Raw genomic sequence first — 25,618 nt, 5'->3', positions numbered from 1 at the left:
CGGCCGCCTCTGCCGTGTGCTCAGGACGCGGCTTTATTAATGACCTGAAGCCCCGAGGTGACCGGATATTTCACCGGCTCATCACCTGATAACGTCTGACCGGCGCAATCCCCACGGAGACAGATTGTGATTACATTAATGAGTTAATATTTAGACCATATGTGGGAGTCAGTTGTTTCAACAAAGGTTGGGATCAATTGAATATGCTGCCAGTGTAAATTTGCCTTGAGACTCGTCACAGCTCCAAATCAGCACACAGCCCCACATATACATTAAGTGCAAGAATCATTTCAGGAAATGGCTGTCTCCATTAATAAAAATCAAAAACAGAGGTCAAAGTTCATATTGCATTTATTATTGAAGTCTGTATAAAGGGAAAAACCATGAGATTTGTAACACCTCGAAATCCACCGGTTCCCCCAAGTCAGTGTTCAGCCCCGAATCCGCCAACACACCCACTCTTCACATATCTGCAAATCGGTGTGCACCCACAAATCTGTGCTCACCGAAAAACCCACATTCAACCCTCCAGTCAGTGTGCACCCCAAAGCAACCGACACACCTGTTACCAGCTCCTGTTTCCTTAACTCTGAGTGTCACTTTCAGAGGCTGGAGCTGGTTTCTGAGTGACAGCCGAAGAGAGAGAGAATATTTAAGAACTGTGTTCACAAAACAGCTGCCTCCTCCTGAAAAGTAGCAAGAACAAAGTTTAAATTTCAAACACACGTCCACATGCATAGTCCCCATATTCCAGTTGACATCCCCTTAAATCTACGCTCCTTCCCAAACCATCCTCACTCCGGTGTCAGTGGGTGCCCGCAAATCCACCAACACCCCCATATTCACTGACAAACCCCTATGTCTGCGCAAATCCCTGTACACCACATATTCGCCAAAACATTTCTAAGTCAGCGCAATCCTCAAATCTGTGTGCACCCCTAAATCCGTACTCAGCCCGAACCTGCCAACAGGCACAAATCTACCAACGTAGCCCGACTTGTGCGCACTCCAAACCCGCTGGCTCCACCACATCTACATTAGATTATCCCAAAGCAAGAATCATTTCAACCAGATCTCAAAATATCTGCCTCCAATTTCAAAATATAGCAAGAACAGAGGGCGAAGTTCAGGTTGCATTTATTATTAAACAATATACCAATGAAACAACCTCGAGATAAAAAACACTTAAAAATCCACCGGGATTCCCATATCTGCAAATCTGTGTGCACTCCCAAATCTGTGCACTTCCGCAAACCCTAAATCAGTGTGCACCCCCAAATCAGTGTGCATCGACAAATCCATGCGCACCCAAACATACCGGCACCCCGAAATCCACCGACATACCCAGATCTGTGCGCACCCCAAACCCGCTGACATCCCACATGCACAATAGATTATGACAGAGCAAGAATGATTACAAACACTTCACAGAATAGCTGCCTCCAAGTTCAAATTTCATAGTGCATTTGTTCTTGAAGTATCTATAAATGAAACAGCCTTGAGATTCATTACACCCTAAATCGAAGGACTCCCCAAATCCGCTGAGACACCCAAATCTGTGCGCAGCCCTAAATACTCCCAAATCCCCGTGCACCCTCAAATGCCCAAAGCAGTGTGACCCCCAAATTCACAGAAACCCCAAAATCCATATTCACCAATATACCCTGAAACCTTCGCACATCCGCAAATCAATGTACAGACCCATTTCCATGTGAACCCCCAAACCCGCTGACATCCCCACAAGCACACTAGATTATCCCAGAGCAAGAACTATTTCAAACAGTTCACAAAATAGCTGCCTCCTTCTTAAAACGTTCAAAATGTAAACTGCAGTCATTTTTTTAAAGTATTTCTGTATGTCTGTGTGTTTATATGCTTCTTCATATGTGTCTGTCCGTCTTTTCATGTGTCTGTGTGTGTTTGTGTCAGAGACCAGCTCGCAGACGGCTCTCGGTCTTTGTCGTGACGGCGTAGCTACTGAGAACACACGCCTATCCCGTCTACTCCACATCCCCTCCCCCGCCTCTTCTGTAGCACACAGAAAGGGAACAAACTGGCCTCTCCCGGAAACCACAAGCCTACACCTTCCAAGAAAACATTGTCACTGTCCAAACAACGAAGAGTTGTACAACATCAGACAATTCACTGTGCGAGTCAACCGTCATCACAGTGCGGGGTGGCGGATGTGGGGACGGGTGGGGGGGGTGGCCGGGAAAACGAGCTGCAGTAAAGGAGGAATTGGGGAGAAGGCGAGAGGCAGGCGAAGCGTTGGGTAGAAAGGGAGAAAGAGACAACAAGGGAAAGGAGGAGGGAGTGTGTAGGGTAGTGAGGAATGTGCTGACGACAACGGTGTGTCAGTGGGGAAGGAAACGGATGAAGAGAGGAGAAAGTGTGTGGAAGAGAGGAAAACAGGTGAGGGGAGGAAGAGAAAGGATGAGGAAGTGGGAGACAAGAGATGGAGAGAAAGAGATGGTGAGGGAACGGGGAAGCAGAAGTGGCAAAAGTGGGAAGATGTGAAAATGGGGGCAGGAGAGTGGGGAGAGTTTGAGCCAAAGAGGAGGAAAGAGATACTTTTGGGAAGTGGGGTGAACGCCAATGTGAAGTTGAAGGGAGTGTGTGTGTGTGTGTGTGTGTGTGTGTGTGTGTGTGTGTGTGCGTGCGTGCGTGCGTGCGTGCGTGCGTGCGTGCGTGCGTGCGTGCGTGTGTGTGTGTGTGTGTGTGTACGTACCTACCTGTTTGCAAGTGGGTGTCTGTGTTTGTTTGTTTTCAACAACTTTACAATCCCTGGCTCTGATCGCCACACTCTGACCATGGATATCCAGTATCAATTCACTTCTGTCCCCAGCAGGAAATACGGAAAGCACATCGCTTGCTTCCCGACAACAGCCCCAACCAATTGCCCTTCATCGACACTTTATTTGGAGTCAGAGAGCACTATAACAAACAAGCAAACCCTTTTTCCCATTTAATCCGTACCGAATTGTTATTCTGCCGATTCCCATAACCGCAGCTGGACCATGGCCCTCAATACCCCTTCCGTCCATGTACCGATCCAAACTTCTCTGCAATGAAATCCATAACTTCCACTGACAGCTCTTCCCCCACCCTCACCACCCTCTGAGTGAAGGAATTCCCACTGAGGTTCCTCTTAAATATTTCACCTTTCACCCTTAAACTGCGACCTCCAGTTCCCATCTCACCCAAACTCAGAGGAAAAATCCTGCCTGCATTTACCCTGTCAACAACACTCATAATTTTGTATAAATCTGCGAAATCCCCCTTCATTTTCCAACACTAAAGGGAATAAAGTCGTCAGCTTTTCCTAAAGCTCAAGTCCTCAAGTCCCAGCAAACGTATTGTAAATTTTCTCTGCACTCTTTCAATGTTGTTGATAACTTTCCTTCAGGCCAGTAACAAAAACTACACACAATACTCCAGAATAGGCCTGACCAATGCAGTAAAGCCGAAACAGTGGATAACTTTACTGCACCACAACACAATCTCAAAGCCTGTGCTTGTATCACACCCAAACATAATAAAGCTGAAGATAAAGCTGATCTATAAACCACAACCATAATCAAGAACAGATCTAATTAAACAAATGAGATTGGTCAACATATACTTTCATATAACACCCTAGAATACCCGCAGGGATAACTGAGCATTTTTAATGTTTCTTTATATTCATCAATTATTTTCTTATCCGGTGCTTCCATGTCAGCTTATTATCCGTGCACATGCCTGGAAATCTTACCACTGACACCTTTTAAGGAGTTTGACCATATCAGTTCCTATCATTTCCAATCAAGTGCAGGTTCATTAATCCTGTCTGTAAAACACATAACTTGTCCCATCTATTTGCCGACTTTTCGACCTTATTAATTGCGAATGCATCCTATATACAGTAAAATTGAAATTTCTACCTCTAATCCATAAACCTCCATCATCTGCATACAGTGATTTACACACTCCAAAACCTGTCTCAGAGAAAAATATTATGAATTATAAAATAATAAATACTGCCTGTGGGATCCCAATCTCTATCTCATAACAACCTGAATATATCTTTTCCATCCATACCTGACACAAAACATTCAATTAAAACAATTCAAAGTTAGATAATAGCCCCTCCATCCACATTTCCACAATTTCATAAAATTTCTTTCCTTCCATAAATACCATCTGCCTTTTGAATAGTAAAAATACTGCTGTTACAACATCTATATTTAACTGGCTTTACTAATACCATCTTCCAAATATAAAAATGAATTCAATGTCATACTTGCCCATCCATACCTTTACAAGACGTACAAATAGAAACAATCAGAAAAAATTGTACAATAGCCCTTTCAATTGCATTTACAAATATTAATCAAAAGTCAATCCTTCAATAAATATTATTTGCCTTTTCAATATCAAAAATATTGCTATTACAATATCTTTATTTAACTGTACGTTCCTAATATGATCTTCCAAACCCAAACTGATTCCAATGTTATTTAAGGCAGAGATTGCTAAGTATCTGAGTAGCCAGGCTATCAAAGGTTATGCTGAGAAGGCGGGGGAGTGGGACTAAATGGGAGAATGGATCAGCTCATGATAAAATGGCAGAGCAGACTCGATGGGCCGAATGACCGACTTCTGCTCCTTTGTCTGATGGTCTTATTCTACCGTTCCAAATTCCCCTCTGATAAAACGTGAAATTACCTCTTTTATCGAAAATATAATTCAAACACTCGATTACCATACATTCCACAAGTTTACATAAATGAGACTTTAATGATATTGGCCTACAAGAAGGAGGATCAGACGGGGAGATCCACGTTTTAGAATGGGAACTACTACAACCATGTTCCATGAGAAGAGTAGATGGCCAAACCTCCAAATACGATTCAGGAAGTTAATATTTTCACAAAAGAAAATTACACACATACCTGTTGAATCAAGATCTTCTGCAAGTTCATGATACATTTTATTCCCATTCACAACACTATACTCTGCCCCTTTCCTTATAAAACTGACAACACCACCCCTCTACCAACTAACCTGTCAAGCCAAACGACAATATAATCCTGCACAGGAATAAAACTTAAAATATGCAGGTTTCCTGAACAGATATAACATCGGAAGAAACTGACAAATCAGAAATAAACTGCTAAAAGTGTTGACCATGTAAAATCAGGCTTCTTGCATTTCACTTCAATATTTCAATCCCATTCCATATCTTCACAAGTAGACTGGGATGCAGAAACCCCCACAAATCAGAGCTTCATTTACAGCTTACCACATAACACCAGTTACACCTAGATACCTTTCTGCAGCTTTCACAATAATTTTAATTTCCTCAGCAGAATGAGATGTCTGATCAGTACAATTCACCACATCGGTTATAAACATCACAAACTTCATTTTATCCAGCAGTGAAGTATCTTTGGTGAGAGAACTGTGATGCCGGCATATATCCACTGACGTCACAGTCTGTTCTCTGAGTGGGATCGCTTTATCCAGTTTACCTGCTCTGCTTGCTGTACTTGTCCTTGAACAGGCCCTTCTGCTCACTGTGTTGTTCTGAACCCATTGAACTGGTCACTTCATGCCTTACTAAACCAATCCCTTCTGCCTACACAAGGAACACATCCCTCCATTCTCCACACATTCACGTGGTATCTAATAGCCTCTTTCACATCTGCCTCCACCACCACCCGATATTCACTCCAGACACCCACCACTATGGGAATGAAAAACAAAACTTGAAACGCAAATCTCCTTTAAACATCCTGAGTCAGGTTTTTAGCATCATTGTCTTTTCTAATTGTTTTTTTTTACAGCAGCTATGCAGAGAAAAGATACTAAATTACACTAAATTACAAAATACTTCAATAGTGCAAAAAGGTCCAATGAGGGTGTGTTCCCCCTTTCTCCTGAAGTGCATGCCCACTGGCATTGGACATTTCCTCCTTAGAGAAAAAATCCCGGCTGTCCACTCTGTCTGTGTCTCTCACATTCCTGTAAACGTCTGTCAGACCTCCCTCAGCCTCTGCCACTCAGGAGAAAATTCCCCGAGATTGTCCGGTCTCACTTTATCCAGGCAGCATCCTGTTAAGCCTCTTCCACTCACCACCCAAAACCTCAGCATTATTCCTGCATTCGAATGCAGTTCTCCAGATGTGGTTAAACTAGAGATTTATACAACTGCAACATAACTGCCTGACAATGGAACCACTATCTGGGAGTTATGAACTCGGATTCCAAGATCCCCCTGTAGATCAACACAGTCCAATCTCGCCCCATGAATACAACAGCAACGAGATAATGCTGAGGCTTTATAAGACAATAGTCAGGCCGCGTTAGACCCCATATCTCAGGCAGTATGTGTTGTCATTGCAGAGAGTCCAGAGGAGGTTCAGAAAGGTGATTTCGGGAATGAAGGGGTTAAAATATGAGGAGCACTTGGCAGCTTTGACCCTGTGCTCACTGGAACTCAGAAAAATGCGGGGGCATCTCATTGAAACCTACCGAATGTTGAAAGGACTGGATAAGGTGGATGTGGAGAAGGTATTTCCTGTGGTGGGGCACAGCCACAAAGTTGAGGGGCCACCTTTTCAAACAGAGGTAAGCAGCTTATTTGTTTTATTAGCCAAGGTGTATTGGATCTGTGGAATGCTCTGCCACAGACTGCGGTGGAGGCCGAGTGTCTGGGTCTATTCAAGGCGGCAGTTGATCGTTTCCTGATCGGTCAGGGCATCAAAGGATATGGCGGGAGGTCAGATATCTGGAATTGAGTGCGATCTGGGATCAGCCATGATGGAAAGGTGGCTGACTCAATGGGATGAAAGGCCTAATTCTGTTCCTATGCCTTATGGACTTATGAACACAAGCCCCCTCAATCATGATGAATCTCCTCTGCACTCTTCCAGCACAAAACATTCTTTGTACAGAATGCTAAGCGGAACTGAATGTAACTTTTCAAGAACGTTGTCAAGTCAGGCAGCATCTGTTCAGGGGAATAGAGTCGATGGTTGGGACAGAACCCCTCCCTTACGGTACTAACAGGCCCTTCGGCCCAACCTTTCCATGCTGTCCTCCCGTCCATTTAAACTAATTCCTCTGCCTGTCTTTGACACAGAACACAGAAATCTACAGCACATTACAGGCTCTTCAGCCCACAATGTTGCACCGACCATGTAACCTACTCTAGAGACTGCCTAGGATTTCCTGATCGTATATCCCTCTATGTTTCTAAGCTCCATGAACCTATCTGAGATTCTCTTAAAATATCCTATTGTATCCACCTCCACCATCGCTGCAGGCAGTGCATTCCATGCCCCACCACTCAAGAAACTTCCCCCTGACATTCCCTCAGTACCGACTTCCAAGCAGCTTAAAACTACGTCCCCTCGTGTTAGTCACTTCAAGCCTGGGAAAATGCCTCTGGTTATCCACATGGTCAAAGCCTCTCATCATCTTATTACAATTACTTATGTACAGGTTAGGAGAAATATAGCTTCAACATCTCCTCACAGCTCTTGAACTCAAACCCACGGTTGATGAAGGCCATCACACCAGACGCCTTCCTAACAACACTGCCAATCTCCACAGCAGCTTTGAATGTCGTATGGACATGGACCCCAAGATCTCTCTGACCCTCCACACTGCCAAGAGTCTTACCATTAATATTATATTCTGTGTTCAAATTTGACCTGCAGAAATGAATCTCTTCATCTGTGTTGAACTCCATCTGCCACTTCCCAGTTCTGCATCCGAGGCGAGGAAATAGATTGCTGAGCCTCTGGCTAGGATCATTACGTCCTCATTGTCCACGGGAATGGTACCGGAGCATTGGAGGGAGGTGAATGTTGTTCCCTTGTTCAAAAAGGGTAGTAGGGATAGTTTGGATAATTATAGACCATTGAGCCTTACATCTCTCTTTTAATTTAATTTTTTATTGAAGGCACGACACAGTACATAAAAAGTAATGCATTGCATTTTCCTCCATTTTGCTTTTATACCTTACCCCGAAACAACACCACAACGTCATCAGTGGGGCCTTCTGGGAGCTGTAGTCATTGTTCCTCGCTCGCTCCCTGTCAAAGCATGTTTCGTCAGCCACCACAGACGTCACCGAAACAGACCCACCGAGGCGCGAAGGGGAATCACACCCGTCCTTGTGGGCGCCGAGGCCGGCGACACCGACAGAAGCGAATCGCTGAACTCCGCCATGGCGATGGACTGGAAGAGGAGTGGCTGTGCATGGGCCGATTTCTTCCAGCCTATCGTAGCTCGGACCTTACACTGACCCCTGCTGTCATTGGCTGTAGTGCATGTCGCTCAAATGGGAACTCGGAGAGTGATTAGTTTATGTGAACGTCAGTCAGCCTTTCTGTCTTCATGAGTTTGGATTTGGATTGAAAACGGGACAGGAAGCAAATTGGGAGAAATGTGAGTTTTTATGTGATGGTGCATCAGTCTCCGAGTAACATTATTAACAATAAAAGGGCAAAGGCCGTGGTGAGGAAGTAGGTGATTTACTGGAGGTTATATGGAGATAATATTGGAAGGGATATCAAACTTGGAATTGTTTGGGATATGATTTAGAAAATGAGGGGATTTGTGCGGATCATAATATTCCAGTATTGATTAATGAGGGAAAAATGATTGTTACTGAAACAGGGAAGGTTGTGTTACTGGCTGGGTCATTTGCTGAGATTCAAAATCAGGATAATTTAAGTGAAGAAGGTAAACAATGTAGGGATATATCTTTCAGTGAATACCCTGATGTGCTGGAAGTCAGCTGTAGCAATGATAGTATCACTGATGGAGAGATTTATTTGTATGAATTTAAGAAGTCTATTAATAATGCAGGACAGGTGTCCCCGGGAAAGAGTAATATTTGAAATTGTAATTGTATATAATTCTCTTCTGTGAAAATATTAAATGTTTGAAATGTGCATCTACGGTCCTCATGGAAATTGGAAATAGTAGTGCCAATTCTAAAACCTGGCAGATCCCCATTTGATCCTTCTCGTTAAGGGCCTATATCGTGAATGTCTCATTTATGTAAACTTATGGAATGTATGGTAATCAAGCGCTTGAGTTATATTTTGGAAAGAGTGGTGATAAAGTGTTTTATTAGAGTGGATTTTGGAAGGGTGAAATGACATTAAATTCAGTTTTAGGTTTGGAAGATGATATTCGGAAAGCACAATTAAATAAAGATGTTGTAATAGCAGTATTTCTTCATACTGAAAATTGAAATGATATGGCAGGAAGGAGTTTTGATTAAATTATGGAAATTTGGAGTGAGGGGAGATTGTATAATTTTTCTGAGTTTTTTTTTGGATGGACTGTCCAAATACCGGTCGGCATGTTATGTTTGTGTTTCTATGAGATAGAGAATGGGATCCCACAGGGCAGTATTTGTAGCCCTTCATTATTTAATGTTATGATTAATGATAATTTCTCTGAGATGGGATACCCTGGGTAAATCACAATATACAGATGACATAACTTTATAGATTAGAGGTATCAATTGCAATTTACAATTAATAAGTCAAACAGTGGGCAGATTGATGAGGATTTTAAGCTTTCAGTCGTTAAAACACATTACATGGTTTACAAACCGCATTAATAGACTTGCACTTGATTTTAAATTATATGATTAATATCTTGAGGAAGTGTCAGTGGTAAGATTTCTCAGTATGTGGATGGATAATAAGCTGATGTGGAAGCACCTATCAGTAAAATAATTGATAAATGTAAAGGAGCTTTAAATCTCCTCTGACATCTATGTGGGTATTCTTGGGTGCAACATGAAAATCTTTGTTGACCAATTATATTTGTTTAATTTGCTCTGTTCTTGATTATGTCTGTGTGGCTTATGGATCAGCTTCATCTTCAAATTAAAAATGTTTGTATGTGGTACAATTACAGGCTTTAAGATTGTTTTCTGGTGCAGTAATGTTGTCTCCTGTTCTGGCTTTACTGATTGCAATGGGACAATTGCCCTCAAAGTAACAGAGGTTCAAGTTGATGTCTCGGCCCGAAACGTCGACAGTGCTTCTCCCTACAGATGCTGCCTGGCCTGCTGTGTTCCACCAGCATTTTGTGTGTGTTGCTAGAGGTTCAAGTTGATGTCAACATTCTGGATTAATTTCAGAGGGCAAGGAAATGATCATCCTGTGTGCTGGCGAACGGTTGGGGACATCACAAGAAGAGTGTTTTTTGTTTTGGGTGGCTGGGTTCTTATCACGCTGGGAGTATGGGTGTATTTGATGATACAATATGTCCCACTGTAGCTTTCTTTGTAACCCCACCTTGTTTTTTCCAATGACTTCAGTTGATTTTAGGTTACACGATCGGATTCATTTCTGCCTGAGAGTCTGTTGGTTCATCAGTATATTAATGAGTTATTATCATACAGTAACCATTTTTACAGATAAATCCAAAGATAAGTTAACCGGGGATGTTGGTGTGGCTGTATTTGTGTGCCTGAATTGCAGGTAATGATAAAGAAATGACTCATGTCATTTATCAGCATAGAAAGAAGAATTCTTTGCCAACAGTATAGGCTTGCAGTGGGTGGAGGAAATTGGTCCTTATAATTTGCTCAGAATACATTTCGGTTTTGATGAGTCTTAAACAGGTCATTCTGGCAGTAGGTCAGATTGACTGTTGGAAACTTGTCAAACGGTATTTCATATATAAAGTTTGATTTATATGTCTGCACATCATGGGCCCTGCACATCACACTGTTGAGGGAAATGATGGGGTTGACTGTTTAACACCAAAAGCTGTTAAATGTTAAGCTGTGGATATAGACCTTCCACTTAGCAAATTAGAAGCTATAAAGAGTTGGTAGTGTTAAGAATTAGGGGCTTATGGCAAGACGTAGGATAATGGACATAAGGACAGACACCTTTACAGAATACATAAACCTGTTGGGTTTATAGAAGAAGGGCTTAAAACAAGGGAAGGAATGATATTGACATGACATAGAAATATCCACACTATGCTTAATTATGCCTTGTATCTAATTGGAAAACTTCATTCTGTGTCGTGTACATTTTGTCATTATGAAACTGTCGAAACACATACAATTTCAATGTGAAGCGTATAAGGCTGAAGAAAAATCAAATGCAGTCTTCAGTACAATCTTTGCGAGGGTAGATAGTTTTCAGATAAAAACTTAATTAAATTATGGGACTGACTTTAATTTAATTCATAGTTTGAGCTGGAAAAGGCATGTAAGAATTGTGTTAAACCTAAGGAAATGACATATAGGGTAGCAAAGGTGAGTGGGATGTTGGATTATTGGGATGCTCTTAAAATCCAACAAAAGGCAACGAAAAAAGCCATAAGAATGGTCAAGCCGAAATATGAGGGCAAACTGGCCAATAATATAAATCAGGATACTAAAAGTTTAGTTTTCAGTTACATGAAGAGTGAAAGGGAGATGAGAGTTGAACTGGACCACTGGAAAATGATGCTGGTGAAGTAGTAATGGGGGACAAAGAAATGGCAGATGAACTTAAGGAACAATCTTCACTGTCTTTTCCGGTCAGCACCGCCCCCACTTGTCCCATTTAACCTGTCTCATTACGGGTGGACTTTAGGACCCGGGGGAGTTCAGGACCCGCCGCCTGCAGCTGCTGCTGAATCCCCGGTGTTTCTGTTCGGTTGACGGATGCGGTGAACGAGTTAAAATTAATCGATCGACAATTCTCATCTCGTGTTTATTTCACTCCATAGAACCATAGAACACTACAGCACAGAAAACAGGCCATTTGGCGCTTCTAGTCTGTGCGGAAACTTTATTCCGCTCGTCCCATTGACCTGCACCCAGTCCGTAACCCTCCAGACCTCTCCCATCCAGGTATCTATCCAATTTATTCTTAAAACTTAAGAGTGAGCCTGCATTTACCACGTCAGATGGCAGCTCGTTCCACACTCCCACCACTCTCTGAGTGAAGAAGTTCCTCCTCATGTTCCCCCTAAACCTTTCCCCATTCTCCCTAAAGCCATGTCCTCCCGTTTTTATCTTTCCTAATCTACGTGGAAAGAACCTACTCACATTTACTGTCTATACCCCTCATAATTTTATATACCTCTATCAAATCCCCCCTCATTCTTCTATGCTCCAAAGAATAAAGTCCTAACCTGTTCAATCTTTCCCTGTAACTCAACTCCTGAAGACCTGGCAACATCCTAGTAAATCTTCTCTGCAGTCTTTCAATCTTACTGATATCCTTCCTATAGTTAGGTGAGCAGAACTGCAAATAATACTCCAAATTTGTCCTCACCAATGTCTTATACAATCTCGCAATAACATCCCAACTCCTGTACTCAGTACTTTGATTTATGAATGCCTGGATGCCAAAAGCCTTCCTTACAACCCTGTTAACCTGTGACGCCACTTTCAGGGAATTGTGTACCTGAACTCCCAGATCCCTTTGTTTCTCCGCACTCTTCAGTTCCCTACCATTTACTGTGTATGTCCTACCTTGGTTTGTCCTTCCAAAATGCAACACCTCACGCTTGTCTGCATTAAATTCCATCTGTCATTTTCTGGCCCATTTTTCCAGTTGGTCCAGATCCCTGTGCAAGCTTTGAATGCCTTCCTCGCTGTCCACAACGCCTCCAATCTTGGTGTCAACAGCAAAATTTCTGATCCAATTGACCACATCTATATCATTGATATGGACAACAAACAACAATGGTCCCAGCACAGATCCCTGAGGCACACCACTAGTCACAGGCCTCCAGTCTGAAAAGCAATCATCCACTACCACTCTCTGTCTTCTCCCACACAGCCAATTTCGAATCCAGTTTACAACCTCTCCATGGATACCTAGTGTCTGAACCTTCTGAATTAACCTCCCATGTGGGACCTTGTCAAAGGCCTTACTAAAGTTCATGTAGGCAACATCCACAGCATTTCCTTCATCTACTTTCTTGGTAACCTCCTCAAAAAATTCTACAATAGTTGTTAAACACGATCTACCACGCACAAAGCCATACTAACTATCCTTAATCACCTTTGGCTGTCCAAATACTTGTAAATCCGATCTCTCTGAACATCTTACAATAATTTACATACTACTGTTGTCAGGCACACTGGCCTGTAATTACCTGGTTTACTATTGGAGCCTTTTTTAAACAACGGAACAACATGAGCTACCCTCCAATCCTCCGGCACTGCATCCGTGGCTGAGGACATTTTAAATATTTCTGTCAGGGCCCCTGCAACTTCTACACTCGTCTCTCTCAAGGTCCGGGTAACTGTCAAGTCAGGCCTGGGGGATTTATCTACCTTTATTCGCTGTAAGGCAGCAAGCACCTCCTCCTCTTCAATCTACAAATGTTCCATGACACTACTGCTTGTTTCCCTTCCTTCCATATACACTATGCCAGTTTCCTGAGTAAATACTGATGCAAAAAAACTGTTTAAGATCTCCCCCATCTCGTGAGACTCCACACATAGACGACCACTCTGATCTTCTAGGGGACCAATTTTGTCCTTTACTGTCCTTTTACTCTTAAACTCACAAACTCCAAGTCATCTAGCCCTATTACAGTTTGGGAGTCCCAGTCAATATGTGGAATGTTAAAATCCCCTATTACAACTTCCTGTTTCTTACATCGGTCTACTATCTTTATACAGATTTGCTCCTCCAATTCTCTCTGACTATTGGGCGGTCTATAATACACCCCTATTAGTGTGGTCACACCTTTCCCGTTCCTCAGCTACACCCATATGGCCTCTGTAGACAAGCCCTCCGGGCTGTCCTGTCTACGCACACCTGTGATATTTTCCCTGACTAGTAATGCCACTCCTCCCTCTTTCATCCCTCCCCCTCTATCACGTCTGAAACAACAAATAATTCTATCATGTATAAACCTTAGGTTGGAGGTTTTCTTTTTGCATTAATGTATTAAAAATAAATTATGCATTCTACCAATGGAACCTCTTACTAAAGGATTCATATTCAAAATACTATCCAACAAATCAGATTCTTGCATATATGGGAACTTCGATAATTATTTTTGTAAAAAATATCTAACCTGAAGATATTGCAGTAAGTGTGTATGAGAGAGAGAATATTTGCTAATTACTCTTCAAAAGTCATCAATCGACCATCACAAAATAAATGAAAATAAAAATAAATAAATACAAAAGTACAGATCCCTTAATCACTAAAGATTAAACAAGTTTGGGAGAGAGAACTTAATATGACCTTTGTTAATGAAGATGGTCCATTCTTCTTTAATATGTGCCAATCAGTGTTTAATTCAATTTAAAATTGTTCACTGTTACTATTTAACAAAGGAGAGACTATCCAAAATATTTCCAAACATAGACAATTATTGCGATAGGTGTAAAACTGAAGTAGCCACTTTTTCACATATGTTCTGGTCATGTTCTTCATCCAAATCTTTTTGGAAATCTTTATTTTCTACAATTTCTAAAGCTCTGAAAATTAATTTACAACCTAATGTACAAACCTTTGATTTCTGTCTATACATGCAGTCCTCGCATGACCTTTATCCTCCTCCACCTCACTATCTGCTCTAACACTCTGGTTCCCCTCCCTCTGCAAATCTTTTTAACACCCCCCCACCCCCGAGCAGCACTGGCAAATCTACCCGCAAGGATGTTAGTCCCCCTCCAGTTCAGGGGCAAACCGTCCTGTCGGAACAGGCCCCACCTTCCCGGGAACAAAGCCCAATTGTCCAGAAACATGAAGCCCTCCCTCCTGCACCATCTCCTTAGCCACGTATTTAGCTGCACTCTCCGCACATTTATATTTACAGGGACTTTACTCCTGACGCCGGTCCCAGGACCCGACCCGTTTACAGACCCGGAGCGGATCCGGAGCAGATTCTCAGCCAGTGGTTTTGATCCCCTGTCGCGAAGAAAGGATAAAGTTTCCCCGTGAATTTATTCCCAGTGAGGGTGTGGAGATGGGACTTGGTCTCCGCGTTGTAAAATGAAACTGTCCTGGACTCGTAACTGAGATAAACTCCCACCCTCCCCGGGATGGGACCGGCAGGGAGACAGGACATGTGGGAGGTGGGACCACGGAACACGTCATAATCCTGATATAACATGTCATAACACCGCCCGATGACCCAGAATCCAGTCTCCTGACTCAGACTGAACCCTCCCTTCCTCTCCACAGACTCTGCGGTGACTCCCAGCCACCAGTCCTGAATCCCCGTCACCTCCACCTCCCAGTAATGTCTCCCCGATGTGTATCCCTCCGATCCCAGCACACAAGGCCAGCCTGCGAATATCTTCCCTGTGTCAGGGAGATGCCTCCAGGTCCCGGTACATCTCACACTCTTCCGATCCTCAGACACCTTGAGACACGGATTCGCCGTTTCCACATTCAGGGTGACAGAGACTGGGGGGAGAAGCAGAGAATTAGAGAGTCCCCGGGGATCGGGGGGAGACTCGGGCAGCGCGGCCCTGGGAATCGGGGGGTGACTCGAGCAGCGAGGCCCCGGGGATCGGGGAAGGGGGGAGACTCGGGCAGTGTGACAACTAATCTCTCCCCAAGGGTTTTCCGCTGGACGGAGAGCAGAGAGACCCCTGGCCCTTGATTCCTCAGTCAGGGGAAACATCCTCCCTCACTCCTGCCTGTTGACCCCTGAAAGAATTTTGTCTTTCCATGAGATCTGCTCCCATTCTTCGAAACTGGGAACAGAGAACATAGAACAGTACAGCACAGGAACAGGCCCTTCATTCAATGTTCACATTCATTTGTGAGTGTGAAGTGGGGGAGTGTGATGGTTTGAGACAGTAAAGGAGCTGATAATGGGAACCAGTAGGGGACAGATGAATGGCAGATTGAACCAGAACCAGGTGAGGGAGGGGTGGAAAGCCCCTGGGTGAACTGAGTGTGTAGACGTAATGAGAAGCTAGAGGGGGCAAAGATGGCAGATGAGGATGACTTTGTCCCCTTTCCCACAACCCCATCCCCCGCAGCCCCTCATTAGGACAGGGGATGAATTTGCAGGAACCCTTAAGCAACACAGGTCCTGATGAAGTGTTTCAGTCTGAACCGTCGACTGTTTACTCTTTTCCATAGAAACTTCCCGGCCTGCTGTTCCCCCAACAATTTGTGTGTGTTACTCTGCTTTAAATATACTCAATTATTTGGCCTCCACAGCTGCCTGTGGCAGATTCACTATCCTGTGGATAAAGGAATTCCTCCTCATCTCTGTCCTAAATGGACATCCCTATAGTCGGAGGCTGTGCTTACCGTTCTCGACCCACCCACATCCTCCCAACATCAACTCTCTCCAGACAGGTGTCAGAGAGATCTGGCGAGACCCTTCATCAGGACCTGTGTAGCTTGGATTACCAGCATCTGCAGATTTCCTCCTGTTTGATTTTTAAAGCAGAAGTTAATAACTGCCATCAGGGTCCTTTTACCCCTGCTATTTCTTAGCTCAACCCAGAAAGATTCTGCACCTTCCGATCCTATGTCACCTCTTTCTAATGATGTAATATCATTTATTACCAATAAAGCCATGCCAACCCCTCTGCCTACCTGCCTATCCTTCCGATAAACCGTGTATCCTTGGACGTTCAGCTCTCAGAGACATTCATCCTTTAGCCACGTCTCAGTGATGGCCACAAAATTACACCTGCCAATCTGTAGCTGTACGACAAGATCATCCACCTTATTCCTTATGCTGTGTGTATTTAAGTATAACACCTTAAGTCCAGTATTTGGTACTTTTTGCATTGATTGCACTGCAACTCATCCCAGTGGCTGCAAATTTGCTCCATCACCTGCCTGTCCTTCCTGACATCTTTACTGCTCACTATCTTAGATTTATTTCTGTTTTCTCCCTCCTCCAATCTATCATTCCGGTTTCCCATCCCCCTGCCAAATTAGTTTAAACCCTCCCTAACAGCTCTATTAAACATTCCCACTATGGTTCAGGTGTAACCCGTCCTTTTTGAACAGGTAATACTTCCCCCAGAAGAGATACCAATGATCCAAGAATCTGAAGCCATGCCCCCTGCACCAGTCTCTCAGCCACGCATTCATCTGCCTGATCCTACTATTCTTGCCCTCGCTAGCACGTGGCACAGGTAGCAATCCTGAGATTACTACCCTGGAGGTCCTGCTTCTCAGCTTCATTCCTAACTGCTGGAAATCTCGCTTCAGGACCTTCTCCCTTTCCCTCTCTATGTCATTGGTACCAACATGTACGAAGACAGCTGGCTGCTCGCCCTCTCCCTTCAGAATATCCTAGACCCGATCCAAGACATCCCGTACCCTGGTACCTGGGAGGCAACACACCATGCGGGTATCTCTACCAGGCTCACAGCATCTCCTGTCTGTTCCCCTGACTATGGAATCCCCTATGACTACCGCATTCCTCTTCTCCCTCCTTCCCTCCTGCACAACAGCGCCAGGCTCAGTGCCAGAGACCTGGTCACCGTGGCCGTCCCCTGTCAGGTCATCCCCCTCAACAGCATCCGAAACGATATACTTGTTGCTGAGGGGGGCAGCCACAGGGGTGCTCTCCACTATCCAGGCATTTCCCTTCCCCCTCCTGACAGTACCCAGTTTTCTGACCCCTGTAGCCTAGGGATGACTACCTCCCTGTAGCTCCTGTCTATCACCTCTTCATTTTCTCTAATAAGCAGTCGGTCATCAAGCTGCAGCTCCAGATCCCTAACACGGTCTCCGAGGAGCTGAATCTCGGTTCACCTGGTGCAGATGTGGCTATCAGGGAGGCTGGAGGTCTCCCAGGATTCCCACATCTGACACCCTGAACAAAGCACTAACCCTGCAGACATGCTACCTAATTCTACAGGAATGAAACAAAGAAAGATAGGTCTACTCACCCACTTACTTCGCCAAGCACACGGACTTTTTAAACCGTTAGCTAATGTGCCCTGCTGTTCCCCCGTCCGTCCGGGCCGATTTGCCAAGGGGAGAAAAAGAGTCGGTTCCTCGCTCTCGCCTCTTCCCGTTACCGCCTGAGCCCGTTGAGCCAAAGCCCTACACTCTGCTGCCACCCACTCCGCTGCCCGCTGTATAGGGTGGTCATCTTTTTAAACTCTCTGCGCTGTCCTGCGCAGTCTCGCCGTTCTTGTGCCCGAAGTTTTTTAAAAAAACTGCTTTCCTTCAGAATTTAGCTCCCACGCCGCCCTTCTTGTCCCAATCTAATAAAACACATTCAGTCCTGTATTCATCAGCCTATTCCAGACTGTCCACATGAAATTCAGCAAGGCCTTTGATGTCGATGATAGACCACACTTGGAGCATTGTCTGCATTTCTGGTTCCCGAATATGGGGAGGATGTCGTTACACTGGACAGGAGGCTTCAGGAGGATGTTACCAGGACTGGGGGCTTGGGTTAAAAGCAGAGAGTGGATAAGCTTGGGCTATTCAGCTGTAGTGTAGGATGTTCAGGTATGACCCCTTATCAAGGTAAATTATTCATAAGGAGCATAAATAACGTTTCTTTTTCCAAGAAATGGGAGTACAGAACCAGAGGCCTCAGATTGAAAGTGAGACAGGAAATTTTTCTGAGTGGTCTATCGGGTAACATTCTCAGAGAGAGGGAGGTTGGTAAATGGAATTTGCCCTCAGACGCTGTAGAAACAGGTAAAAATAAAATATTTTAAAATAAATTTGGGCAGGTACACAGATGGGAAATGGTTAGAGGGATGGGGGGGGGGGCAAACAGACGCCAATGGGCCATGCTCAAGAAGACATCTTAGTCTTGCAGATTGATGAAGTGGTCCGTGGGTTCAACGCCCGTCAAACCCTCCCAGATCATCCTCCTGAGGAATCTGACCCCGGAGTCTATCTGTGAAGTGTTGATGTGACGTCACGTCAGAGGGCAGCTCAGTGCCACAGAACAGACAGACTGGGTAAGGACGGCAGATTTCAATCCTAAATGGGAATTTGTGCCTATTTCTGTGGCCGTGTGTGTGTGTGTGTGTGTGTGTGTGTGTGTGTGTGTGTGTGTGTGTGTGTGTGTGTGTGTGTGTGTGTGTGTGTGTGTGTGTGTGTGTGTGTGTGTGTGTGTGTGTGTGTGTGTGTGTGTGTGTGTGTTGATTGTGGTAAATATCCGTGTAGTGTGTATACACATTGAAGCAGAGTGTGCACATTGAAGAATTTGTATGTTACAGTCTGTCATCACATGTTTGGTGTGTGTTGACAATGTGTCACACGTTGTTTAAATGAATAAATGACTGTCTCTGAAGAGATCGGTTTCCAGGTTACTGAGGGAAATAACAATGTACATTGCTGAGGCTCTGACTACAATCTGCCAGTCCTTCCTGTGTATGTGTGTGAGGGAGCTTTACCAGGCCGGTTATGCTGTGTGTGCTTCTCCCGAGATGAAATCTTGACCCATGTCAATGCTTGTTGGTGTGTCCGAGCTCATTCTCACAATGCTTCAATGTAGTTGGTCTGATCACCATAAGACATAGGAGCAGAATTAGGCCATTTGCCTATCGAGTCTGCTCCGCCATTCAATCATGGCTGATCCTTATTTTCCCTCCTCAGCCCCACTCCCTGGTCTTCTCCCCGTAACCTTTGATGTTGTGTCCAACCTAGAACCTATCAAGCTCTGCCTTAAATACACACAAGTTCCACAAATTCACCAGCCGCTGGCTCAAATTTCTCCGCATCTGTTTTAAATTGATGCCCCTCTATCTTGAGGCTGTGCCCTCTTGTCCTAAACTCCACCACCATGGGAAACATCCTTTCCACATCTACTCTGTCTAGGACTTTCAACATTCGAAAGGTTTCAATGAGATCCCCCCTCATCTTTCTAACTTCCAGCGAGTAGAGACACAGAGCTATCAAACGTTCCTCGTTATGATAACCCTTTCATTCCTGGAATCATCCTTATGAAATGAACCTTCTGCAATGCCAGCACACCTTTTCTTAGATGAGGAGCCCAAAACTGTTCACAATACTCAAGGTGAGGCTTCACCAGTGCCTTATGAAGCCTCAGCATCACATCCCTGCTCTTGAATTGAATGCTATCTAAACCACAGATTAAAAGCCAGGAGCAACAGGTTCCGAGACAGCTTCTTCAACCAGGCCATCAGACTGATTAACTCGTGCTGAGACAACTGTATTTCTATGTTATATTGACCAGCCTGTTGTACATATTATTCATCATATGTTATAATAAATTGCACATTGCACATTCAGACGGAGATGTAACGTAAAGATTTTTAATCCTCATGCACATGAAGGATGTAATATAGTCAATTCAATTCAAATCAATTTCTTGTTTATTTTTTTCATCCCAATCATTCTTTCAGTTCCTCTCTGTAGATATTTAAAAGCTTCCCAATCCTCTGTCTTCCTACTAATTTTTGTTTAGTTGTATTCCCTCTCTTTTGACTTTACATTAACTTGTCTTCCCTTGTCAGCCACGGTTTTACTATTTTGCCATTTGAGTATTTATATATTTTTGGAATACATCTATCCTTCACCTTCCTCATTTTCCCAGAAACTGACACCATTTCTGCTCTGCTCTCATCCCTGCCAGCATCTCCTTCCAATTTGCTTTTGTCCTCGCATCTGTCCACCCTATCTGACAGTCTGACTGCACGCTATCTTTGCATTTTAACATCAGTCCTCTCCCTTCACTCCAGTTCCCGACCCCCCGCCACCAAATTAGCTCAGACCCTCCCCGACAGCTCTATCAAACCTTTCTGTGAGAATATTGTTCTCCCTCGGGTTGAGGTGCGACCCATCCCTTTTGAGCAGGTCATTCCTCCACCAAATGAGATCCCAATGATCCAAGAACCTGAAGCCCTGTCCCCAGCACCATCTTCTCAGCCATGGTTTATCTGTCAAATTATCCTGTTTCTACCCTCACCAGCACGTGGCACAGGCAGCAATCCAGAAATTACAACCCTGGGGGTGCTGCTTCTGAACTTTCGACCAAGCTAGCCAGATTCTTTTCAGGACCTCTTTGCTTTTACTTCCAATGTCATTGTCACAAATTTACCAAAATATCTGGCTCTTTTCCCTCCCTCTCTAAAATGCTGCGGACACGATTCGAGGCATCCCTGACCCTGGCACCCAGGAGGCAACATACCATTCGGGTGTCCCGTTCACATCAATAGATTCTCCTGTCTGTTCCCCTGATGATTCAGTCCCCGATCACGACCACTCCCTTCTTCTGCCTCTAACAACAGTGAGAGATGCTGATCCGGAAGGGGGAAGACCTATGTCAGTCAGAGTCTGCACTCACAGGGCACATGAAGGACTTGTGTATTTTCCTGACAATCCCTGTCACCACACTGATACCTGCTTTTATTCCCTACAATATTATCATCAGTATTAAATTCCCAGTTCATCTGGTAGATCCAAACTCATGTCCTGGTGTGTTAGTGCATTTGCCTGGGATTGGAACACAGTGGTTCATCTGCCAGTCCCGTGTATTGGTTGTATTGTGACCCTGTGCTGGTGTGTCCAGGGGTCTGACATCTCCAGCTGACCATGTGACAGTGATGCCTCCCAGTCAGTGGGGTTGATGTGAAATAAACTTCAGTTCCCCTTCAGCCCAGTATTACAGACAATCTTTGCCTCAAATTGAAACTAAACTGAGCTTCAGAAACAAGGAGTAATGAATCTTTGTAAGTTTTACCTCGATTAATAGCACCAAGCGTTTCTCTCAGCACTATGTTCAACAAATAGAGGTGATCAAATTTTTCAACTGGGAAGGTCTCATCTGTCACTGTCAATTCCTGGACATCGTCATTAATCCTGTAAATATTAAACTGCTGGTTATAAATTGCTATTCTGAACTATTTTACAAATCCATTCAGGGTTTCAGTAAAGAGCCTGTCCTACCTTCTGTTCCGACGAGCTTCCTCCTGAAATAAATAAAATACAAATCTGATTAGACTTGGACTTACTGCCCATATCCTGAATTTCATCCAAATCATTACAAGGTGTTGAAAATTCCCACTCCCACAGTCACTCACACACACGGACAATACAGAACCATGGGGTAAAATACAGGGAAAGTTTCTGAATGTCAGACCATTACTGAGAGCATGAAACTTACAGAGAAGTCGGGACAGGCTGTGCATTTTCATCTGGATATGATGTCAGTGTGATAGGATGGAGGAATTTAAGATCAGTGATGTATGTGATTGTGTGCGGGAGGCGAAAGTACCTCTATTTATGGGGAGACTTGTGGGGAGATGTAATTCCAGATGGATTTTAATAAATTCCACTAGAAATTTAGTGAAGAGGATGTGGAACTCGCTGCCACAGGAGTGGCTGAAATGGAACAGCAGAGATTGAATGTAATGAGGAGGCTGGATAAACACGTGAGGGACCAGGGAGTTCGGGGCACTGTTGCTGGTTGTGGTGAGTAGGTGGCAGGAGGATTGTGAAGCAGGGAAATTGAGAGGAGAAGATGGGCCGAATGGCCTGGTTATGTTTTGAACGACTGAACGTTCATTTGAATGTTATCTGTAAAAGTAAAGAGACAATAATAGTTTCCCTAATCTGATGGAAACCGGATACAGAAGATGAGTCTGATGTGTGGGTCAAATTCTTTGTTCTCACTGATTGACAAAGAGACCCTCACACCCACCGCACCAGACACACTCACAGCCTGTGACTGGAACTGGGTGTTAATGGGAGTTTTAGAGGATATTTAATGCAGTAATTAAGGAAACAGTCAGCAGCTCTGTGTTATGATCAGAGTAAATAATTTCAGAGAGATTTGCACTCTGTCCTGGAATGTACAGAAGTTGTGGAAGCCCAGTTTTGGGACAATAGGCAATAGACAATAGGTGCAGGAGTAGGCCATTTGGCCCTTCTAGCCAGCACTGCCATTCATTGTGATCATGGCTGATCATACACAATCAGTACCCCGTTCCTGCCCTCTCCCCATATCCCTTGACCCCGCTATCTATAAGAGCTCTATCTAACTCTCTCTTGATAGCATCCAGAGACTTGGCCTTCACTGCCTTCCGTGTGAGGTCGCCAGAGCGACAATTGATTTGTTAGAATTGGCCGCTGTGCTGTGTTTATTTCAAATATACCACTGTTCATTTAGTGTCCTTTGAAAGAAAAAAAATTGAATTATAATTCCTCACCTTGAGAAACATCACACTGTCTTTTTGATCCATCTGTTCCTTTAATTTAGGGATTTCCTCCTGAATAATCCTTATATTCTCTTGAAGAGCTAGAAGATTTTTCTCCATTGGGTTGAGAATCCTCTTCTCTTCTTCCCTGAGATCCCTGAGGAAGCTCTGCTCTTTCTCAGTGATAATCTGGCGCAGTTCAGCAAACTGGGATGTGATGTGGGACTGAAGGCTGTGTGACTGTTTCTGTCGAATGAAAGGTGAAGATTAATATAATGCATTGTTGTGCTCTGTTTCCTTTTGTCGTTAAGTTCGGTCTATTAGAGTCCATGCTACTTCTGAGAGCATTCCCGTCAACACGATTCCCTCACGTTTTCCTGAAACCGATTCTCACTTATTGACCCATAAACTCCCATCTGATTCACACACACCCTCCCCACCTTTACAGGGTTAACGGTAATTAGCCATTCATCTGGCATGTCCTTGGGATGTGTCGGAATCTCTCGTGGTCACAGGGGGAGCATGCAAACTCCACACAGACAGGAACAGAGGTCAGGATCGAACCCAGGTCACTGGAGCTGCGACACTCTGCTATTCTGCATTCAATAGAGCAAAACTCGACAGTAATATCAGAAATTCCGCTCAGGAAGCCTCACCTGAACTCCGGAAATCTTCTTTTTCAGTTGTTGCTCCTTTTCCTGGAAGTCTGATTTCTTTTTTGTGAGAGAGTCTAAGGAAGATTTTAGCTGATCCTGGAAGTCCGAGAGTGAAGGAAATAGAAACAAAGATGCATCAAAAGAAACAGGTAATCAAACCCAATTATCACACAAAATGCCGGAGGAACTCAGTGAGTCAGGCAGCATCTATTCAGGGGAAATAAACAGTCGGTGTTTCGGGATGAGACCCTTCATTAGGACTGGGAAGGAATGGGACAGAAGCCAGAATAAAAAGGTTGGGGACGAGAACCAGCTGACAGGTGACGGGTGAGTCAACGTGAGGGGGGACGTGGGGAAGGGTGATGAAGTGAGAAGCTGAGAGGGGACAGGTGGAAGAGGTAAAGGGCTGGAGAAGAAGGAATCTAATACGAGAGGACAATCGACCATGGAAGAAACGGGAGGAACTGGGCTGTTTGCGGCCCTGAATGGTGACGAGGGAGGAGTTAGAAGTCAGGTGTAGCACTTGTCCCGCTTGCTGGTGTCGGTGCCGGGAGGGAGATCAGTGGGGAGGAGCGAGTGGATCAGGGCGATACAGTACGTGGAGCGCGATCCGTATAGAGAGCGGAGAGTTGCGGGGTGCGGAGGTGGGCTCTGGGACGGAGAGATGCTAGAATCCCGTTGGAGATGGCGGAAGTTGCAGAGAGTGATGTGTTGGTTATGGGTCTCGTGTAATGGTATGTAGGACAAAGGAAATGTGTTAAGTATTTAATTAACGTTAGTTTTTACCTTGTAGAGTTTTACAGCTTCTTTAATCAGCACAAATCGATGCTCTCTGTGTTCCTGCGCATCTCTACAGATCAGACAGATCAGTGTCTTGTCCGTTTCACAAAACAGCTTCAGTTCTTCCTCATGTTCCTCGCAGTGACGTTTACTTCCCTTCCCTTTGGGATTCAGGTTTAGATTTCGAGCTTTTTCAGCCAGATTTGCTAAGGCCCGACTGGCCCTGAGGGTGCGGTCAGCAAACACCGCTCTACATTCCGGGCAGGAGTTTCTCTCCTCCCTTTCCCAATACCGTGTGATACAAGAGCGACAGAAGTTGTGTCCACACTCCAGTGACACCGGATCGGTGAAGAAATCCAGGCAGATGGGACAAATTGCCTCCTCGCTCAAACTCTCGGCCTGTCCTTTCGAAGCCATGTTAACTCCCAGCACTTCCGGATTCAGAATGCTTTCGTGTTCCGGGAGCTGCTGATCCCCTGCAGTACCGCGATTGTCCACTACACGCGCTGCAGACTCGGGGAATCAAACAACACACACACAATGCTGGTGGAACACAGCAGGCCAGGCAGCATCTGTAGGGAGAAGCACTGTCGACCTTTCGGGCCGAGACCCTTCGTCAGGACAGCTGGTGTGGTCCTCCCGGTGTGGCCTTTTGTATATTGGTGAGACCCGACGCAGACTGGGAGACCGTTTCGCTGAACACCTACGCTCTGTCCGCCAGAGAAAGCAGGATCTCCCAGTGGCCACACATTTTAATTTCACGTCCCATTCCCATTCTGATATGTCTATCCATGGACTCCTCTACTGTCAAGATGAAGCTGTCAGGTTGGAGGAACAACACCTGGGTAGCCTCCAACCTGATGGCATGAACATTGACTTCTCTCACTTCCGTTAATGCCCCTCCTCCCCTTCTTACCCCATCCCTGGCATATTTAGTTGTTTGTTTGTTTTTTATCTCTCTCTGACCATCACTCTGCCTGTTCTCCACCTCCCTCTGGTGCTCTCCCCCACCCCCTTTCTTTCTGCCTAGGCCTCCCGTCCCATGATCCTTTCCCTTCTCCAGCTCTGTATCCCT

At 44.6% G+C, this 25,618-nt stretch overlaps 1 protein-coding gene and 1 long non-coding RNA gene across 2 annotated transcripts in view; both read right to left on the bottom strand.

The window, feature by feature from the left end:
- Positions 1–335: 335 nt before the first annotated feature.
- Positions 336–7,773, bottom strand: LOC140716704 (uncharacterized). Its single transcript, XR_012096361.1, has 2 exons — positions 7,669–7,773; positions 336–686 (listed from the first exon to the last, which is right to left on the bottom strand). It is a non-coding gene; the product is annotated as an uncharacterized lncRNA (long non-coding RNA).
- Positions 7,774–12,947: 5,174 nt separating this feature from the next.
- Positions 12,948–25,618, bottom strand: part of LOC140716726 (zinc-binding protein A33-like) — an 82,969-nt gene continuing 70,298 nt past the window's right edge. Inside the window, exons 2-7 of the mRNA XM_073029537.1 lie at positions 24,550–24,704; positions 23,764–23,859; positions 23,120–23,353; positions 21,858–21,880; positions 21,652–21,770; positions 12,948–15,404 (exon numbers count right to left, since the gene is read on the bottom strand). Of these exons, the coding sequence (XP_072885638.1) occupies positions 14,851–15,404; positions 21,652–21,770; positions 21,858–21,880; positions 23,120–23,353; positions 23,764–23,859; positions 24,550–24,704 (1,181 nt within the window). The 3' untranslated portion in view covers positions 12,948–14,850. The remainder of the gene's footprint in view (positions 15,405–21,651; positions 21,771–21,857; positions 21,881–23,119; positions 23,354–23,763; positions 23,860–24,549; positions 24,705–25,618) is intronic.

The sequence above is a fragment of the Hemitrygon akajei genome, chromosome 26 (genome assembly GCF_048418815.1).
Source record: "Hemitrygon akajei chromosome 26, sHemAka1.3, whole genome shotgun sequence".
NCBI lineage: Eukaryota > Metazoa > Chordata > Chondrichthyes > Myliobatiformes > Dasyatidae > Hemitrygon > Hemitrygon akajei.
The sequence above is the reverse complement of the archived record's forward strand: the minus strand, read 5'-3'. Positions and strand labels throughout refer to the sequence as shown.